Source organism: Sinocyclocheilus grahami, unplaced genomic scaffold (genome assembly GCF_001515645.1).
Source record: "Sinocyclocheilus grahami isolate Dianchi unplaced genomic scaffold, SAMN03320097.WGS_v1.1 scaffold24.1, whole genome shotgun sequence".
In the NCBI taxonomy this organism is placed as follows: domain Eukaryota; kingdom Metazoa; phylum Chordata; class Actinopteri; order Cypriniformes; family Cyprinidae; genus Sinocyclocheilus; species Sinocyclocheilus grahami.
Window position 1 is genome coordinate 435767 of NW_015505203.1, and position 21681 is coordinate 457447.

Below are 21681 nucleotides of genomic sequence, written 5' to 3' on the forward strand. Positions count from 1 at the left end.
GAGTGGGAACACGATCTGGATCACATGTCCTTTCCTCGCCACCTATTCCTAGCATAGCCCCGGCTTCATCTCTCATCTCCCTCTGCAACCTGTCTTATTTTTCCATTCCAGAAAAAGAAAGTGAAAAGCCACTTCATAATTGAAAGAAATTGGTTTAAAGTTCGCTCCTTGTGTGCCAGCGAAACAAGGGGAAACGTATCCGTTACATCACTCCACCATTAGGTGGTCACATGCCTCTAACCTTTTATAGTCTCGTGGACCTGGCACTAGGACCTGTGTAAAATATAGAGTTACAACCTCCTGCACAATTCACAAATACTCAAGAAAGGCAATTAGATATCCAAAGTGCGAAAAGGCGGAGCTGAAAGATAGAAACAATAAATAAAAGAGATAAAGTCTTAAAAGATTACTGGATTACCAAATGTCACACAAAAAAAATTAACAGCTAAATATAAAGGCTAGTGTACCTAGGGAACCTTCCACCTCTAAGGTAAACCGACATAATACATAACACTTAAATCTAAATGCATTGTGCTATGTACAACAGAAAACATACCAAACACATTTTGGGTCTCTAATCCATCATGTCGCATTTTGACGAGTGCTTTAGAGGCAAATTAAAAATAGCATCTCTTGACTCCAACATCATTTGTAGCTTTTTGAAGGCCTGTATTTCAATTGAGAAAATGTGATTTTCATGGAAAACTGAAGCATTAATGTTTCTTTTGTCTATTTTGAAACCGATTTCCTCTGAAAGCTTGTAGCAGACATGAAGGATTTCGAGATTTCAGCCATAAAAGAACTTGAACCAAGATTCCCTTTTCAAATCAGCCCCCCTTCCAAACAAACATATAGATTTATATATATGTACACCTATACAAATGCAATAAACTGTCATTGGACTTACAGTTAATAATCTGTAAAATGCCTTGACTTTCAGAATCAAAAAAGACTGCCTGTTTGCCATTTATAAATACTGACCGCAATACAAGTCCCACATGCAGCTGTCCAAATGAAGGAGGAGCGGAGGCCTCCTTTTCGTCAGTGGATGTTGAGAGTTCATACAAGGGCACAAAATAAGTCCACCAAATGAAGTCAAACCAGACACATAATTAGTCAAAAGAATAAAGAAATTCTTGGCTTTAGTTTAGTGGATACAGATTTGGATTCAAATCTGTCTAACAAATTGTGGGTGGACTCTGTGAGTGCTTAAACTATTAGTTATATTACATTATATATTTTCATATGTATATATTAAGCCATAAATTAACCGAATTTGAATCTCATTCTGCCACAGTGCTTCAGGGAAAAGCACGCTGCAATCTGGGTTTGGGGCAAAGGAACTAAATATGATTCTGAGGATGTCTAAAGGCTTTTTCTGTTCTTCTTTTTCCATGTTGGTAATACCTCACTTTACTTTCTTCACTTCAGGCCAATAGAAGGAGATGACGTGTCCTATATGATTTTATCCATTCTTCTCGTCTGATAAATTGTGTCTGTCTTTCAACTTCAGAAAATCAATTAAAAAACTTCAAAAACTCTTCATAGAGATGAGCAGTTGTAACTTGTTTTGCTCAGGTTTCCAATTGTCCTCATTTGTTTTCCCGATTCCGTGGGTGAATCACAAGAGCCAGCGTAAGATTTTCAGAGATGATCATTATTATTATTTTTTTTTAATTGGAGCACCTAATTTGGACAAATTTCCTTAAGATCACATTTCTTCTGAATCACAAGTATACGATGTAACAAAATCACTACATAGTGATGTATCAATTAAATTAAAACAAAATTATTTTTAATGAACTACAAGAACATTTATTTAAACATTTATTTTTATATATGTATATACACTTATATTTCCTGTCTTTTGTATTTAGATGTGATCCTGCCAAATAGTCCATTTATAATTATTTTAGAACTAAATCAAATGATAAATCTAAAACAATTGTACATGTCTGTTTCATTATTGGTTATTAATCATATCTAACTCAATGTACTTCTAGCAATATTCCAGTGTATTATTGAAATTGCACTTCTATAGTTAGGTACAAATACTGATAGAACGTCATTTTAGCAAACAGGTTCAAGTACGTAAAGCAAAAACTTGAGACTGTAATCTAAATGTATAAGCAAGTTCTTAGCCAGACATTTATAATTTGATCCCGAGTTTAAAGCACTGCAAAGTACCTTTAGAGGAAGAGTTACACATTTTTCGAGGAGCGTATTAGAAAGGTGTTCAGTCTGAAATTACATTTACCCCATGTGGAAATTTTTAGTATTTTCAAGTTAATTAAAATCCCCTTTGAAGACCATTTCGATCTCCATATGGGCAGCCTGTCATAAAGTCCCAGAAATGTTGTTTATTTTTCCTCTAAACACTCTAGCAGCTACAGTGCCACATTCTGAAAAAGCAACAGACACTAAAGTGAGATCCCATTTTTTTTTTTATCATAAAGTGCCCTAAAGATTGTGCAGTTTTCTTTTCAACTCAGCATGAGTAAATATGCTTTCACTGTCAGCGATGCCAACAAATGAAAGGGCCTGGAACAATTTGGGTCCCTATTTTATATAATCTAAAACTGCTCCCCTCTTTTCCAGTCCCTGTCCTGTCAGCGCCACTGTTTACAGCACTGCATATGGAAATAAATTAAATAACCTAAACAAGCGTCTACTACATTTATTCTAGTTTGTTCACTTGCATGCATTTTATTTGAATTAGTTATTGTTAAAATAAATTAAATCCTATGAGAGCGTTTTCATTAAGCGGAATAGAGATGAAGTTTTTTCGTCCCTTTAGAGTAGATATACAAGGTGTTTTTTCTTTTAGGTGCCATGTTTGAGGGAGATGTTACATTTCCTCTCTTTAATGTAGGTTTGGTGTCTAATTTTAAGGGAAGGTGTTTCTGAGGCTCCTCGACTAAACGACATCAGACTCCACGACGCACTGCTCTGTGTACTCCTTCACCAGCTCCACTTTAAGGGTCTCCCTAAAGAAATCAGCCATGGGCTTCCACAGCGCAGGCTCCAGGAACACCTGACACATGACGTAACCCTTCAGAGTGCCAGTGTGGCACCTCAGGTGGCACAGCAGCTGTTGTATGGCCAGCGTCAGGTCTTTACCAAACATGTCGATGTTGAGATAGTACCAGTCATCACCGATTGGCACATGGAATGGGAAGGTGCACAAGCTGGCCATGGTTGGGCGCCTGGCATCGTCAACCATCCAATCAATGTCCTTCTTCAGCAAGATGGCCATGTTGCTAGGCAGAGGCTTGAAGGGCTGCCAATCTTGAACGATGGTGGCATTGGGAAGGACACCCTGCATTAGAACATCGCTTAGGAAGAGCTGATGCACCTCTGCTGGCTCCAAACGAACCGGGATGTTTGTGGTGGACAGACCCTCAGCTACAGTGATATTAGGCCCAAGATCAGCAAGGCGTAATTTAAGGTCTTCGGCACGGAAGCGCACCAGAAGGATTCCCTTCACATTTGAATTAGGTGACAGAATGAAGACAATGTGGCTTTAGCTCTTTTTATTTCAGTTCTGAACCAAATGTGAATATTTTATTGTAAATGGTTCTTACCTGTTTGGTGATGAGCCGGTACTTCTGGAAGTCTTTTGGCCCCAGTTGGTCATCTCTTGTCAGTCTGCTGACTTTAACGTCGGGGTACTTGGACTTAACCAGTTGAGAGCAAAAGCGAAGAAGTACCCCTGCCACACCTTTCCCCCTCTCCTGTGGGGCAACACGAAGCCCTTCCACCAGCATGGTCTCGCCATCATCGATAACACACACTGACTCCAGTGCAATCTGGAAAATGTAGTTGCATAAAAAGCAAGCTATATCTACGATAGAGGAAAGAGAGAGTTTTATGGTGCTCTTTTGTCATTTCTGTCAGTTTCATTTTGGGATGCACAATTAATCAAAATGAAACTGAAATCGTGATATGGCTTAGTGCATTTATCACATCCCATAAAGCTGTGATGTAATTAAAAAAAACATAGTCTGATGCTCTGCATTTTTCCCAGTGAACTGTAGAATTGTGTTCATTCATGATCTGATATTTTCGATGTCTCAGAGCCACAATAAATGCTGCTTCACGTGAACTCCATCTCTGCACACGCTGTGAGTTTGTCACGTATTATGTGCATCTGAGAACACAATGTGCACCAGGTTCACTTCATTTTCGCATTCGCAAAATTTCCAAAATGCTTGTGCGTTCAGCATTTCGATCAATTTGTAATGATCAACCTGCTTTCAAATAAACACAGAAACTCTCAACAGTTCTCTGCCAAAATAAAGGCTTGATGGTTTACCCTTGAAAGTAAAGAAATTGTGAATATAAATTAATAAATGAACCTAAATATTACTTTTTATTATGCTGTACAAATGTATTAGAACAAAAGTAATATATTTATCTTTATTTTTATAAAAATATAGAAATTATTATAAATATACAAATATTTGATCTATTTATGACATTTATTATTAATTAAAAATGTAAGTTCTAATGAATGCGTATTAGAATTATTATTACTATTAGGTGCGATTTGGTTTATGTAAAGAGTGTTCCTAAGCCAGTGTGGTGTCTTTGCTCTTTGCATGACGTTTTAGCAGCAAGTGTAATGAGATATTTTCAGTTTTGGTGAAATGTTTATCATCTTAGAATTCCTGTATGTACCTGTATGTTCTTTATATGTTTTGCCCAAAATAAAGTCACATGGACTTGAATGACATTAGAATGAGTAAATGATTTTAATTTTTGCTGAACTATTCCTTTAAACCTCTGAGGATGGAACATGCACTGCAATAAGCTCCTCATATCCGCTTTCTTACCACTTTGCCTTGCTTGCGAGCCAAAATGACAGTGCGGTTGCTCTCTTGCAGCCAGGCTTGATAGCGGGAGGGCAGATAGTCCAGGCCGCCGTAGATATCCTTGCTCATGGCCATGATGTCATCAAAGTCCTCCTCCGTCGCCACTGTAAAATGCAGCCCGGTCTGAGGAGGGGCCTCAGGGAGTTGAGAGCAGGGCAGGCTGTTTTCAATCTTCATCCTTAGAGCTGCGGATGGACACGGTCAACCATGGAAAGAGATTTACAATGAGATTTCAACTTCTATGATCTGTGACCCAAAAAGAGCTTCCATGCGACATTTTACCTTCTCCCTTTGTAAAATTTGTTTCCTGCTTTTTACATTTCTAGGATGTCAAGATAACACCTTACAAAACGAATTGTGTGAGGGTCGTTATCAGCTCACTACAGTGCAAGGTTTGTGCCTATGTCGCAGTGTTTATCTTCCTGTGCCAACATGCCAGCAGGTTGGCATCAATAGCGGCAACTTGTAACCGTGCCCAAATGCGAGACAGCCAACGCACATACACAGACATGTCCACCTCCTATTGCCAGAACCCTTAATCCTTTTTTTAAATCTCACTGAGCAGCACTGCCCTGGTTCCCAGTGGAAAATAAAAACATTTTTTGAAAGGACTTGGGAAATAATGGTGCGAGACGTCCAGGGGAAGTTGAAGCGGATGGGTAGGCAGATGTGTGCAGGCACGCATACATGGCTAGTGAGTGTCGGGGGATTGAAAGGCTGAAAATCCATGCAGTGGGAGCAACACCGCGAACAAGTCACAGAGCAAACATTGTTTGCACCCCCTTGGGCCCGTACCGGTTGAGAAAGCCCTGGTACTTTTCCATTGATGCACTTCTGTAATGGGAAAACCCTCAGTGTCTGAAAGCTTATTTGGGTTTGGCAAACATGTATTGGGCAGGACTTTGTGAGGCTGTCACAAAATCTATTCATTCATGGTTCATTTGCCAATTGCTATGCGATATTCGATTTCCAAATTTCCATGTGACTGTCTCTCGTAGTCTTTCATTTGTCCTTCAATTTATAATGGGATAGTTTGCATAAACTGATATTTCCATTGGGCTGAATCGATGTCTTCCCCTAGTTTCCCTAACCTAAGTCATGCCCTGTCTATGTCTGGGTAACCCTTATTAACCCCAAATTAATTTAGCTCTCAAAATAAGAGAACAAAATATCAAAGCACCAATTAGCAAATTCCATCAGGTTAGTGCAATCTGTGAGGCTATAACAGTCCCTTAATGAGGTCCAAACAATCCTTTTTAAAATGTATTTATTTTTTTGGTTTCTTTAAAGATGCATGAAAATATACTAAAGGTTATATATACCCTTATATAACTATAACTCTTTGGGCATTAGCACCAATGTGTTAATTAGTGTTTGTGAACATGCAGATATTGTGCATGACATCTTCAAATGAGATGTGTTACATAAATGCAAAAAAAAAAAACATCCTTCTCTGCTGTTATATCACAGGACTTGTCATTTCTCCATGGGATAGACTTTAAAGTTGCCTCAGGCAGAGTTATTACAATTACGTCACATTGAAGGAGAGAATGAATGTGAAAATGTATAACATCAGAAGGCAAAAAGGTACTTTAAACATGCTTGGGGTAAAACAAAATAGGAAGTCAAGAAAATAACCACATTGTTGAGTAGATCATGACAAACCAGGTGATGAAGACTATTTAGATGTAGTCAACAAATAAAGTTCTCTGTACTGTATGATTTACAGCTAACAGCTCACTAGCGATAACAACACTTCTTCAGAGAACCTAACCACAATATTTGTGGAATCTTCCCTTTGTATTAATCTTTTTGAATTTAGCGGACACTTTTTTTTATCCAAAGCCACTTATAGAATGTATTTAGAGTATACATTATATCAATGCATGCAATCCCTGGAACCCACGACATTGGTGTTGCTACCACTGCTCTATACTGTACGAGACACTTCCCATGCCCCGGTTCTGTGGTTATAGATCTGGGCTGGTAATGTCAAAAGGTTTTAAGTTCAATCATTGCAAAGAGTGATATATGGACTGTAGGGAAGCACTTAACCCTGATTATTCCAGGGGGGATTATCTTTTTAATAAATGTATACTGAGCATTGCTTTGAGTGTCTGTTAAATGACTGCTTACTTAAATTACCACAACCAAGATGTGATTATTACCCAGTTAACACCTGCTCTCACTTTCTGTTCAAACTGTGATACTGCTATGGTCAAGGTGGCTCTCATGAGATTATTGCACACTGCACAGCTGTAAGTATAGACAACTTTGGACAACCCCTACAATCTTTAACATTGATTTGATGGTGTAGTGTCTGACTTGACCAGAGATTTGGTGCTTCTATGGAAAGAACCGGTTCAGTCTGATTGAGCTTGCACTCATTGTAGACCTGAGTTTATTTTTCACTGCACACTGTGTTTTACTGTATGCCCAATGCCTTTGTCAGTTTTAACAAGTCAGGCAAAAAGTTATAGCTGTTTTGCATCTTAACAGCATATTATGAAAAAATATGTCAGTCACTGTATAAAAAAACCATATGTAATATGGATATGGGTGTGAAAATGAATCGGGGGAGAATAAGGAACGTCAAAGTTCCTTATTCAAAGAAAGTCAAAAGGACGTAAATTAATATATCTTTAAGGAAGGTTACAGAATGTCTCTGTTCTCTCTACAAGCTTATTGTGGAACATTTACATAATCTGAACAGATAAAATCCTATTCAAAGAAAACATTTATCCTTTTTACCAGCCCTTCGCTTTGAATAAGAACATCATGCATTCACCTGAGCATCAAAACATAATATGAATAAAAAATATGATAATAGAAAATAATACTGGATTTGATCAAATATACTGGGCCATCCATTTTCTTGCATCATATAATTAATTAATTCTTGTCTAATTTTATGTTCCCTTCTGTCTCAATCTATCTTTATCTAGAGGACAATACATTGCAATGCATTAGGTTCCCCTCCCATCGATTTGTTTATATAAATTCATTAGACCAGATTATGGGAGCTCAGAGGATAACCTTGAAAAATAATTTTGCTTGCTTTCATAATATTAAGATTTTAAATGCCTTCAATGCAATTCAGCAAGAAAGATGTTTAACATATAGATTTAGAAAGCAACCAATACATAAGTGTTAAATGCAAATCAACCTATGCACGATGTACTAGAGACTCAATCCTATTAAATAAGTTAATTCTCAATGCTTTTTTCATACAGTCTCAATCTGTGGTATAAACTGTCTTAATATGGAGCACACATTTAGGTCAGTGGCTAGTTCTGTCCTGTCACATGTGCATGATAACATAAGTGGAGTCGACACATACAGCAAGCTCTGTGTGAATATGTGAAGAGAAAGGTGCATAACAGCATTCTAAAAATACAGAACAGAATAGTTCACCCAAAAAGAAAACTTCTGTCATTATTTATTCTCTCTCATGTCGTTCCAAGCCTGTATGTGTTAGTTTGTTTTACGGAACACAAAAGGAGTAATTCTGAAGATTTTTCACACAACTCTTTTTGATACAATGCCAATTCATAGTTCATTTAGTTCATAGAACCAAAAACAGCACCCAATATGACTCATAAGCTATATTCAGGGCTGCAGGACTGCTTTGATTTGATTTCCATCCTGCATATTTGAACTGGCGCATTACATGCACTTTACAAGACATATTAGAACCAACTGCACTTCGGCATCAGTGACTTCCAACCTGGCGCAAGGTTAGCGTTAGGGGTAACCTCACACAAAGCTATCACATGACACAAGGCATACAAACTATTTTTATGGTAGGGTTTTGTCCTTTTTTGGAGCATGACACCCACGGTTACTATGAATGGATGGAAAACAGCTGTGTAAAGATTCTTTAAAAATCCACGGAAAAAACAACAACATTACAACATGACAGGTTTGGAACAACATGAGGCAGAGTAGATTATGACCGAATTTTCATTTGTGGGTAAATTATCCCTGCATTCATCAATCATTCTCGACAACATCATAATGAACAAAAACAATTTGCATACTTAAAACATTATTCTTGACAGATAAAAATGGGTTCCGTCAAATTCAGACCATCAGGACTACATACCTCTCTTCTAGACATACTAGAAAAGCACAGAAGTGTGTGTATGCAATGAACTTAAATTGTGCTCATTAAATGCAGGACTGCAGTATGTGGAGCCACATTAAAAACCAAAAGTAGCACCACTAAATGGGCCAAGCATGACACTGGCACATGCCTCGCACCACTGCAGTAGCTTGCCTGCACACCATGTCCATTAATAATAGGCCATGCCATAGGTCTCTCCTACTTCTCGTGGTTATGTCATATACACTGAGGTATGGTGCGTCAGCATAGGCATTCACGTGCCAGTGGAAAATAACTATGATGGGCCTGGCGAGTGGCGACTTCACACCGGCACAAACGTACAAAACTGGCACAGAAGGACATAAGCACATTGCATCAGTTAATCAAAAATCACGCATTGGCCTACATTCGACTGCAATATGTACGTCACGTATTCTACAAAGTCAGCCATTAACATTTCTATAAATATGATATAAATACAACAGATATACAATGATGTCTTTAACGAAGGGTGCATTTGGCATCTTTAAAGTCAAAGCTGTAACGTGTTCTCAGCATCACTGCAATACGACCCCTAATGATTCGCCCCGCCCCCACTCACTCCAAATACTAAATTAAGGCAAAAATCTAACGCAAAGCCTTGCTAAGAAATCTTACTCTTACTCTTATAAGCGTGCAATACGTATTGTATATACATCCATATGAGGTTTCGTTTGAGTTTAAAATAAATCAGCAGTAAATTCTAATATAAATGAATTAATTTGTTTTATGCATTGTGCATAACGTCAAGCAGGGAGGCAATAGACAGGACTTCTTATCCTCTAACTTATTTACAAAACAGTTCCATAGTTATTATTGGATTACGCGCTAAATTTGTCATCATTCCACAAATGTTGCACTACCGGCATCCGGCATAAATTGAAAAACGTCGCACGCACAGAGAAGAACAAACGCAAATAGGCTACCCGACATGAATGCCAACATATAACAAAACCTATAATGGGGGTCTCCGGCAAATTCTTTGCATTTCATTCATTTCAATTTCGTCTCTGAGGGGTATTAATTTGGGCCGTGGAAAATGGCCGTGAGACGCGAAAAAGGGTGAGAAAGACGATACACAGCAAATGCGTGATGTTCATGACAATTTGAAGAAGCGAAAATCCAAGTACAATGGTTGTTTGAAGAGCCCTTGCCACACATAGACTGCACAAGCAGAATCCTTTCTAGCGGACACGGTAGATGATTTCACTTACCTCTGCGTCGTGCGTTGGATTTGTGAAGGATACAGAGGTCAGATTGACAGATGCTGAATAGATGTAAGCTTTCGTTGCACTGCGGTTAGATTAAAGGCAGAATATTTAGTAAATGCCGGTTCAGACTTACAATATATGAAGTATGAGGTCACTGTGAAGCCCCTCCTAGAATCCCCATCCCCATCCCCCAGTAGGGAGCAGAGAGGTATGCCAACCCCTTAAACATCACCCAATCATGATCGATCTCTCTCTCCTCTCTCTTTGCCTGCCTCTCTCTCCATTTCTCTCTCGCACTCCCAGTGTGTCCGAACTCTACTAGGGCTGCTCTGTTGACTCAGTGCATGCTTTGCTTCCCTTGGTTTTTGCAAATGGATACTGTACATACACAGCTGAATTTGAGTAAATGTGCTTTGCATAAACAAAAGAGATGGTACACAGGTGCTCACACAAGTATCGAAATTGGTCCCGAGGACCCTGTGGTGGATGGAAAGACGGAGCATGTTAAACATTGTATAAAAATTGATGTCGCATTTTAAGCCTGGCATATGTAGTAGCTTGCATATAGGAAAGTATACAAATATTTATTATATGTAGTTGCAATGTATATTAAAGTACATTAAGGACACTAAAATAGTCAATATTGATGTGTTTATTTAAAGTCTTATACTTGTCAATTAAATAATATATTTTGATTAAGTGATTTTAAAGGAGGAGGAACAATATTACATTTAGCTGAACTTTTGCTGGAATAGTTGAAATTGCTGAAAATGTTCTCACCCTCAGGCCGTCCAAGAGGTAGATGAGTTTTTCTTCATCAGCGCAGATTTAGAGAAATGTAGCATTACATCGCTTGCTCACCAATGGATCCACTGCAGTGGATGGGTGCCGTCAGAATGATAGTTCAAACAGCTGATTAAAAACGTCACAATAATCCACAAGTAATCCACCTGACTTCAGTCTATCAATTAATGTCTTGTGAAGTGAAAAGCTGTGTGTTTTTAATAAACAAATCTATTATTAATTTTAACTTTAAACCAGGAGTGTCAAACTCAGTTCCTGGAAGGCCACAGCCCTGCTCCAACACACGTACCATGTCGTTTTTTGATGTCACACTTGATTAGCTGGATCAGGTGTGTTTCATTTGGGCTGAAGCTAAACTCTGCAGGGCCCTGGCCCTCGAGTACCTGAGTTTGACTTCCCTGCTTTAAACCTTGGTTGCTGGCCAAAATACCAGTTCATGATCCATAATCCAACAATTCCTCCAGTGAAAAAAACATATCTCACAATTGTCCTCTTACATCAAAATGCACCAACACATTTACTTAGAATTGTTTTGAACTTTTCGATTGTAGGCTAAATGGTCCTCCATCTGTGCGTATTTCTCTCTTGATTTAGAAGAGACAAATTCTACTGGAGAAAGCAATATCACGGAAAAAGTACCCATATTTTAGCTGGAAGCAATAGCTTCAAGTTAATAACATCTTAATGGTAGATTTGTATTACAAACCTTAAGCTTATTGTGATGTTTTTATCAGCTGTTTAAACTCTCATTCTGATGGCACCCATTCACTGCAAAGGATGCATTATGTAACATATAGTCCGCTGAAGGTGAGCAGAGTTCAGCCCATGTGCAGTTTATTGAAATAAAGAAATAAATACAAAGCTTACACAACGCTGATTTGACTAGAACATGAACTTGACCTTGACAAAGACTCACCATCAGCGGGTTACATAAAGCTAGTCAAGGCACAATAGAAACAATAGGGTTATATATACACAAGGACTAATGACTAAACAAGACAAACCTAAATGTAGTCAAGACAAAGAAACAATGACAAGACTGATAAAATAAACCAATGAAAACCAATGAATCGCTCTTGCGGTACTTTGATGCCATACACAGATCGGTTTGCGCAGTGCCGTTTCAAGCTGAACACAGCTATGAACAGTGGAAGGGCATGACCAGATCACATGAGGGGCATAGGAATCATATGACATGACAGGAACCATGATTATAGCAATACAGTACATCAAAATAAAAGACAAGAAAACATGAACAAAACTGAAAACAGACATGGTAGCTCCTGACGAGCAAACAACACACCAGTTTAAAACCAACAAAAATTCCAGGAAGGTGGTGGAGCGGAGATGGACAAGGGGGACGGATAGGGGGCCAGGTTCATGAAGAAAAAGTGGGCCTGGATCAGTAATGGTGGGCCTGGGTGACTGAGCAGTGGCAGAGACTATGGAGGATCAGGTGGAGATGGTGGAGCCAGTAGAGATAGAAAACATCAATGTGGAGCAGGTGGAGGAGATGACCACCATAATGGAGCAGAAAACCGCTGGAGATCAGGAGGCAATGGCAGAGCTGAAACAAGGAAGGCCTTTTTTCACATACAATAATTGGTGGATCCCATGCAGTACTACCAAGAACCCCCTTACACACTGTTTTAAGATCCACTGATGTAGTGCTGTGTTTTATGAAGGCACATATGGGCTTATTATTTTTCCATTTGGCTAACTACTTTGTTTATAAATTAAACATGAATTAAATATATGACTTATGTCATGTAACTCAGAAGACAAGAACTGTCATTGACACCAATGAAACAAAATATGCAATGCATAATATATTTCAGATTAGACATACACAGACTGGAAAAGTGGACAGATGAGAAATCTCTGTAACATCTAAAACCACACAACCAAAACAATGATACTCTGACCATGCTGACAATAATGCAAAATTCTTTCATCACCCTTAGGGGCAATTTTAACTATTAATAAGAAGTGCAATAGATTTCTTTAATATTTAGAAATATATATCAAAGGTTTAGTTGAGACTAATTAAATTAGTTAAATGTGGGATTCTAAAAACAGATTTCAATGATTTAACACAATTTTGTCAAAAGTGGGGGACAGTTTCTGTCAATTTCTCATTTCTCACAGCAATAAAATAAAAATATGAAAATAAATAAACTGTCGGTTTAACAGTGAGTGGATGCAATGAAAGTGAATGGTAACTAAGGCTATCAAATACAATTTTCTTTATCATTATTTGTATGTTCTTCCATTACGAAAATCCTAAACTACACAAATTATACAAAAGGACTTCTGATCCAGGGGTTGAGTCATACCACATTTGGACAGCAGTGGTAAGTAAAATGAATCCCCTTAAGGTTATAAAATAGCAAAATATGATGTGATATATTTATATGTGCAATATTGAATCAGATTTTCTTAAAATCATTTTATAAATCTTTAAACTTTATTACTTCCTTTTTAAGCAAGAATGACTGTGTTCATCATAAAAAATACAGTTCCTAAACTGACATGCAATGTGAAGATCGACTTTGTTTCTTTGTTTTTGTCTTATAGTTATAAGGCATGTGGGGACAGGTTCCACGAAACCAGAGGAGAATGGCTTCATTGAAGATGAAGTAAAGCGTTTCAATGAAAGAACTGCATTCAGATAATAGTTTTCTCTCTCTCTCTAAAATATTCTAACAATTTATCTGAAAGTATATGTAAGAACATTTTCATATATGCTCCTTTTAAAAGTTTTTATGTATTTTATGAAATAATGAAATATGTCAAGGTACACATCTTTCCGTTTTGGCATAAACAACCCCAGCTGAACATCAACCCTAGTTCTAAGTGCTGTGGGAAGACATGCGGTAATAATACACATAACCACTAAAATCATGTCACTCAATCACCAGCAGAGGTCATAATCATACTACATATCTGTACCGTATCTTTCATTTTCATGCTTTCTTTTGTATTCCATTTATCTTCCTTATAGTCGTCTGTTTATATTAAATCTGTCTACTCTTTATTTTTGATTATGATGCTGGAGTTGGATTAAAGATACTATCAATAATAGTGTAATCATGCTGAATGTGTAGCATATATAAATACAAATTCAGCATGAATGCTGCATTCTTGATATGGTCTTAGAGTCATGTTGAACTAACATGACAAATAAATAGATGTTCTCAAAACTAGGTGTAAACACGGCCTATGATTAAACTCCTTCTGAATAACGTTAGCTACAATTGGGGTAATAGGTTCTTCCTTACTTGCAAAAAAATGTAAATAAAACTAAAGTTCTACACTGGATAAAACCTGATATGCAGTAAGAAAGTTGAAATGTAACGTTTTTTAAATATTGTCTATACAGTGGTGTTCTATGGGTAGCGTGGCCGAGCGGTCTAAGGCGCTGGATTAAGGCTCCAGTCTCTTCGGGGGCGTGGGTTCGAATCCCACCGCTGCCAATGCTTTTTAATGTGCGCCGATGACTAGGTCAAAGTAGTTGGCAGCACTTGTGTACGTTTTCATAAACTATTTACAGTTCTCCTGAAAAATACCGATTTCTAAATGTCTGCATGTGGATGTTCCAACACAGGCGGAAGTGCTTTACCGTACTGATGAAATGTTGGATCAGAGTTGACAGATCTCGATAGAAATGGCTCATTGATTATACTAACTTACATACGAAAAAAATTAATTAAATGAAACGGACTGAATTTAGGTTCCAAATATTTTTGCAGTTCATTGCCCATTAAAAAAAATGCAACCGACAAATATACAGCGTGTGAGAGTCAAATGAACTTTTGTGTGAGGTTTGAGCGGTCTCTAGTGGCGTGTTTAACAAACGACAATAGTAAATATACCGGGAAGCTTACTCTTGTACCACTGACTGTATACTATATGAACGAAAGCGAGTGCTATTAACGAACGATTAGTCTTTTCTAACATATTTTCATACATTATATTTTGAATCTATATATTGAATAAAACAAACGAGAACGGATCTTTGCAATCGGAATTGTGCAAACGCATTTTAGTCTCGTGGTTTTTGAACCTTTCGGTGACTCGTAGCGAGATACGGGTATTATCGGCGTGTTGTTGTTGTGCCCAAACTAGTGTTACGGAAGTTTAAAGGTGAATTCTCATCTACTTTATTATAACGAATTATATTTGATGGCTGCCGTGCAATCCTGCCTTAACGAAGCTGTGTGAATAAAGTGAATAAATCGGCGCTGTCCTACAGTTTATTTTGTAAGTATCTGTCATACGGTGTTTTTTTTTTTTTTTTTTAGATAATAAGCAGTGACTTTAAGAAAGCTCTATGAGGCAACATCTTTTTTCGCATTCTTGCTCACCGTTCAGGTGAGTTCTAATATTCAGTGTTTGTGTTAAGACGGCAGGCATTTGTAACCTGAACAATTTTCGATGTTCATACACATTTCTGCAACACTTCTAAAACAACTGTTTTGTAGTAGTTGCTCAGATACATCCTGCATACCAAATTAGACTTTCATGACATCCCTATAATTCACCTGATCAAAACATGTATAAACCTTGATTCTACAGAACTTAAGGTGAATTTCCACCACTTGGATCTCTAAAACACTAAACGTTTCTTTGAAGTTGGAACATTTCTCCTCCCAAGTTTTTCCTCAAAGGAAAAGCCCTTTTTAAGCTTTGTTGTTGTTAAATGTGGCCATTTTCTTTTTCATACAACAGGCAATTTCCAAGTTCATGGGATATTACTTTTATGTAATCTGCAACTATGAAACCTCCATTTCGTCGGCGAACTGAACCAAAACGCTTTGTGCTTAAGAGCACTGAGGAAGAGCCGAAAGTGAGTGCCAGATCACTCTGCAAAGGATGGAATCGCAAAGATTTTCAGAGCTTTTTGCAAGCTTTGAAACAGCAGCAGAATTTTGAGTCGGAATTAGATCTGACTGAGATTCAAAAGAAAGTTCCCCACCGTTCTCTCAAAGAGGTAAGATCAAAGACACCAACATATCTCTAATGTGGATGTGCCCATTGTAATGCAATTGTTATTACTGTTTGGTTTCAGATCGAAGACCTGATAATGACCCTGAAGTCACGAGTGCTACAGAAGGTGTATCTACAGGTCCAGAGTCAGAGGAGAGAGGAGCGCAAAGCTAAAGTTCCCATTGAATTGTGGGCAGAGATGGTACAGAAAATCTCTAGATCCCATGAGAAGACTATTTCTTCTGCCTTTTCCCAGGTCTGTATGGGACATTTGAGAAATTACACCAGAAACCACACCAAGAACTGTACAGGTTCACCTCAATAACTTCTCAGCCTTAGTCTGACTCAGTGTTGGGTGTAATTAGTTGCTGTAATTTAATTACTTTTTTCCCATGAAAAAGTAAAGTAAGGGATTACTCTTATTTTTTTCTGTAATTTAATTACTTTTTTCCCATGAAAAAGTAAAGTAAGGGATTACTCTTATTTTTTTCTGTAATTTAATTACAGTTAATTCTTATGTAATTGAACTTAATACTGTGTATCAACTGTAGAACATTTATATACAATACAATAGTGGATTTAACATCAAAATTTAAAGTCTAACCTTAAATAGATTAAAATTGGAAAATGGTATCTCGGGAACCGCACTCCAGTGGTTTGAGTCTTACATTTACATTTACATTTAGTCATTTAGCAGACGCTTTTATCCAAAGTGACTTACAATTGGGGGATACATAAAGCGATTCTTCTTAAAGAGGCAAACAGACACAAGAAGTGGTTGTAATACCAAGTTCTTAGACATTGTTCAAATAAGTACAAGCTAGAAAGAGAAGGAATAAATAAAGAGAGAGATACTTTTTTATTTATTTATTTTTTTTTTTATGATGAAGTCAAGTAGCTTCGAAAGAGATTTGATGTCGCTTGAAAATTGTCAGGGATTCAGCATTCCGGATAGGGGTGGGAAGATCGTTCCACCAGCCAGGAGTGGTGAACGAGAATGTTCTGGAAAGTGATTTTGTGCCTCTCTGTGATGGTACCACGAGGCGTTGCTCACTAGCGGATCTCAGACTTCTGAAGGGGCAGTAAATTCGTTGTAGTGAGTGGAAGTAGGCGGGTGCTGAGCCTGTGGCTGTTCTATATGCAAGCATCAATGTCTTGAACTTGATTCGGGCCGCAACCGGTAGCCAGTGCAAGGAGATAAAGAGAGGTGTAACATGGGCTCTTTTGGGCTCGTTGAAGACCAGTCGTGCCGCTGCATTCTGAATCATTTGTAGAGGTTTGATTCAACGATGGGAGTCCAGCCAGAAGAGCATTGCAGTAGTCCAGCCTAGAGATGACAGCTCTTGTTCTATCCAGGCTGGACTATTGCAATGCTCTCTTGGCAGGTCTGCCAGCCACTTCTATCAAACCTCTACAATTAATCCAAAATGCAGCTGCAAAAATTAATCTTTAATGAGCCGAAAAGAACGCACGTCACACCTCTGTTCATCAATTTGCACTGACTACCAGTATCTGCTCGCATAAAATTCAAAGCATTAATGTTTGCCTACAAACCACCACTGGCTCTGCACCCCTTTACCTAAATTCATTACTTCAGAGTTATGTGCCCTTTAGAAGCTTGTGTTCTACAAGTGAACGGCGTATTATTGTGCCATCTCAAAGAGGCACAAAATCACTTTCACAGACTTTTTCATTAACTGTTCCCTCCTGGTGGAATGACCTGCCCAACTCAATCTGAGCAGCTGAGTCCTTAGCCATTTTCAAGAAACGACTAAGAACACATCTGTTCCACCTTTTTTTGACCCTCTAACTCTAGCACTTTCTATTCTATTTTAATTCTACTTTATCTATTTATCTTCTTTTTTTTATAAAAAAAAAAAACTAACACTAGCTTTATATTTTTTCTATTCAATCTACTTGTTTTTTTTTTGTGTGTGTGTATGTGTGTAATACACAGTGGTGTGAAAAAGTGTTGGCCCCCTTCCTGATTTCTTTTTTTTTTTGCATGTTTGTCACACTTTAATGTTTCAGATCATCAAACAAATTTTAATATTATACAACGATAATGCAAGTAAATGCAAAATGCAGTTTTTGAAGGATGATTTCATTTATTAAGGGAAAAAAGCTGTCCAAACCTATGTGGCCCTACGTGAAAAATTAATTGCCCCCGCCTGTTAAATCATGAAAGAACTGCAATTAACCACATTATTTTAGAAAGCTGAGTTAAATTTCACTAGCCACACGCAGGCCTGATTACTGCCAGACCTGTTGAATCAAGAAATCACTTAAATAGAACCTGTCTGACAAAGTGAAGCATGCTTAAATAGCAACACATCATGCCGCGATCTAAAGAAATTCAAGAACATATGAGAATCAAAACAGTTGACATGTATCAGTCTGTAAAGTATTATAAAGCCATTTCTAAGTTAAGTGTGACAAATATGCAAAAAATTTAAAAACCGGGAAGGGGGCCAACACTTTTTCACACCACTGTGTATATATATATACACCTTGCTACGTGTGCTGCGTTAGGCTAACCGAGACTTGTCATTTGCGCTTGCATATTGTTGCTCTTTTGGTAGTTTTGATTGCTTCTATTGTCCGGATTTGTAAGTCACTTTGGATAAAAGCGTCTGCTAAATGACTAAATGTAAATGTAAATGCATGCTTTTTATGTACCCTTCTCACTTTAAATTCTTCGGTAATTTAATAAGAATATTGGTAACACTTTAGTATCCAAATCTCATTATTAACTAGTTTGTTATTAGCATGAATACTACTGGGATATTGGCTGTTTATTATTACTTAAAAAGCACATATTAATGTCTTATTCTGCAAGATCTTATTCTAAATCTTACCCAATTCTTAAACTTAACAACTACTATACTAAGTATTATTAAGCAGTAATTAGGAGTATTTTAAGGCAAAAGTCATAGTTAATAGGTTAAATAGAAATAGACCCTAATCTAAAGTGTGACCAGAATAATTTGTAGTTACTTGAAAGAATTAAAAGAACCATTTCATGTCTATCCTTGTAACGTTAACTTATCGAAGTTGATATAGGATTTAGAAAGTAATTAATAATACGTAATTAAATACTTTTTGGAGAGAGTAATTTGTACAGTAATCTAATTACACTGTTGAAGATGGAATTAGTAACTAGCAATTAATTCATTTTTTAGAGGAACCTACCGAACACTGGTCTGACTGCACAAAAATTCAAACTAGTTTTGAGTTTGACTGAAGATGCTAGAACAGTCACTACATGGAAGTGGAAAAATTGTGATGGATAATCTTTGTATTTGACAGTGAGGTTATATTTACTTACTTCTGATACATGATACATTTATGCTTATTCTTGGACCATAAGTATGTAATTTCAGCAACTGATTCTGTCATTCTCTTATGATACTTATTTATGACTTCTATGTATAGCACACCTAGAGAGCAAAGTACATAACACTTGTCAGTCACTTACAGTGTACAGTATTTTACTTATTTTATTGTCTTTATCATCTTAATGGCTCTTGTAGCAGATCAAATTTCTGTTTGTTTTCACTTTGTCATCAGATGCTTGTGATTGCTGCCGTTGAGCCCTGTGGCCTGATGCACTCTGAACCTCCACACCCCATCATCCAAACACCCGCTTTCTCCAGTCTTCACCCTGTCCTGTCCCCTAAAACCCCCTCTCGGCCTTCTGCCTCAGGCATGAGCCCAAATCCCAGCGTTTCTCCCTCAGTTGCATCTCTAATTCAGCCTGACTTTAGTTCTAATGCTGTTGACCAGCTTAGCCAGTTGGATAATGCATCAAGCAGTTCACCTCTAGTGCCTAAAACTCCTAAAACACCCACACCAAGATCCTCACAGATGACAAGAAGCCCAAGCCATCTGCAGTCAGAAGTAGAACCAACAGTGTCCAGTCCTGTTTCACCATCAGTTTCCCCAAATAAGCACAATCAAGTTCAGTCGGAACTGTTAGATCATGATTACCCATGCAAACCAATAACGCTGAAGTGTGTTGTGAATTTTGACAAGATTTATCAATATTTAAGTGACATTGACTCTAAAACCTGCAATTCAGCTCTTACTTCAATGGGTACGTATTGTTAAATTATACATTTGCATATAATATTCTATTAAATATTTGAATAAATTACACTCTTTATTTTACACATTGTTCCAGGGATGTGGAAGTTAGATCAACTTAAACGCATAGTTCACCCAAAAATGACAATTTATTTACTTGCCGTCTTGTCATATGATGTTCTTTATTCTGTGGAACACAAAGATACTTTGTCTTTAAAAGAAGTTTATTTTTTTTGCAAATGTGGATCAGTGTTGTTTTGGACTCTTCTGATTTCACTTTATCTACATAAACATTGAAACATTTTTCCGTACAAGTCATTCATATATAAGAATGACATGAGAGTGAGTAAATGACAGAATTTTAATTTTGGGTGAACTAGTATCCCTTTTTAGATATGTGAACAGAACTCTACTTTTTTCTCATATTTTCCACATTCCATCCTCAGAGAGCACAGTGCTGTTGGATATGCTGATGTGTTTGCCTGAGGGGCTCCCCTCACTGGACTGCAAGGAACTTCAACATCATTTTCTCCAGATATACTCACAGCTCACCCAACCTGCAAAAATGCCAGCTTCCTTTTCAAACACTGACAGGGACATCCAACAGGCTAATGCAGCTGATTCGACTGCATTAACACAGAATCTCAGGACTACTGTGGGATCCACTAAAGAGCCCTCCAGTGAGTCATCTTTCACAGAACCAGCAAAGGACAAAAAAGACTGGGCTACAGCTGGCACCTGTCCTCTCAATCCTTTGTTAGTTCCAGTAGCTTTGCTGAAAAGATCGTCCCTGGATTCTGAGAAATTATATGCTTAGCCAGTCTCAGTTGAATTCTGAAGAGGTTCAGCCTAATTAACATTATTACATTTACTTTGTTACAGGTTCGGATGTTGTTTCTGTCTTTTGTTTGGACAATGTGTGCGTATAAATTATTCATATTGTTTCACTAAACTTGTGTTGATATTTCAGAATGATGATTCTGTTAAAACAAGTTTGTTATAAAAATAACCAAGACACAAAAAATAAATGTAATTAAATACTAAACCAAGTGTCTACATATTAAAATTGTGAGGAAATGTAAATGTACAGCCTGATTTTGCTATTTGTATATTATCACCAGTCTGGTGCTGTTGAGAAAAAAGTACTTCCCAAGGTAAACTAAATTGGATGCAAGGATTCTTGTAGAGCTTAACTCAAAGATTCAGAGGCTCTTTTGGTTCCAAAGTTGTCATGTGGTGCAACAGGACTCCTCATGTAAACATATTACTCGCTTGTGTAATGCTACTCAATCGAAAAGGTAATGTTTTATTATAGCGGTCCTTAACCCAGTGTTTCCCAACCCTTGTTCCTGAAGGCAAACCTAGGCTACTGTACACATTTTGGATTTTACTCAACCATTTCAGGGCTGCATTTCCCAAAAGTTAATCGTAGCATTGGTGAAAATGGTTCTACGATCAATTTAGGCTTACGATGCTTTTGGGAAACGCAGCCCAGGTCTTGGACACTACTAACTAGCTGATGAGTGGAATCAGATGCGTTTGATTAGGAAAAGTTTGAAAATGTCAGATATGA

At 37.6% G+C, this 21681-nt stretch overlaps 2 protein-coding genes and 1 non-coding gene across 4 annotated transcripts; 2 read left to right on the top strand and 1 right to left on the bottom strand.

Annotated features, from left to right (window-relative positions):
- Positions 1-1676: 1676 nt before the first annotated feature.
- Positions 1677-10531, bottom strand: LOC107561841 (histidine N-acetyltransferase-like). The gene is made up of 4 exons (XM_016246337.1): positions 10233-10531; positions 4836-5059; positions 3585-3809; positions 1677-3481 (listed from the first exon to the last, which is right to left on the bottom strand). The coding sequence occupies exons 2-4, from the start codon at positions 5049-5051 to the stop codon at positions 2918-2920; spliced, it is 1005 nt and encodes a 334-aa protein (XP_016101823.1). The 5' UTR covers positions 5052-5059; positions 10233-10531; the 3' UTR covers positions 1677-2917.
- Positions 10532-14427: 3896 nt separating this feature from the next.
- trnal-aag (transfer RNA leucine (anticodon AAG)) lies at positions 14428-14509 on the top strand. The gene has a single exon. It is a non-coding gene; the product is annotated as a tRNA-Leu (tRNA).
- A 598-nt stretch (positions 14510-15107) lies between these two features.
- On the top strand, positions 15108-21169 carry LOC107561849 (snRNA-activating protein complex subunit 2-like). 2 transcript variants are annotated; one of them, XM_016246349.1, is made up of 5 exons: positions 15108-15296; positions 15765-16026; positions 16105-16278; positions 19593-20118; positions 20555-21169. In XM_016246349.1, exons 2-5 carry the CDS (start codon positions 15811-15813, stop codon positions 20923-20925), a joined length of 1287 nt encoding a protein of 428 aa, XP_016101835.1. In that variant the 5' UTR covers positions 15108-15296; positions 15765-15810; the 3' UTR covers positions 20926-21169. The 2 variants fall into 2 exon arrangements, with proteins under 2 accessions (XP_016101835.1, XP_016101846.1); XM_016246360.1 differs by having other exon boundaries at positions 15146-15179.
- The last annotated feature ends 512 nt before the right edge of the window (positions 21170-21681 follow it).

Excerpts from the sequence above, each read along its gene's own strand:
- LOC107561841 (XM_016246337.1), bottom strand. The coding sequence starts at position 5,051 with ATGAAGATTGAAAACAGCCTGCCCTGCTCTCAACTCCCTGAGGCCCCT. Across the intron at positions 3,810-4,835 it reads CTCGCAAGCAAGGCAAAGTG|ATTGCACTGGAGTCAGTGTG; the intron begins GTAAGAAAGCGG and ends TACATTTTCCAG. Across the intron at positions 3,482-3,584 it reads ACCGGCTCATCACCAAACAG|GGAATCCTTCTGGTGCGCTT; the intron begins GTAAGAACCATT and ends TCAAATGTGAAG.
- LOC107561849 (XM_016246349.1), top strand. The coding sequence starts at position 15,811 with ATGAAACCTCCATTTCGTCGGCGAACTGAACCAAAACGCTTTGTGCTT. Across the intron at positions 16,027-16,104 it reads CCCACCGTTCTCTCAAAGAG|ATCGAAGACCTGATAATGAC; the intron begins GTAAGATCAAAG and ends GTTTGGTTTCAG. Across the intron at positions 16,279-19,592 it reads TTTCTTCTGCCTTTTCCCAG|ATGCTTGTGATTGCTGCCGT; the intron begins GTCTGTATGGGA and ends CTTTGTCATCAG.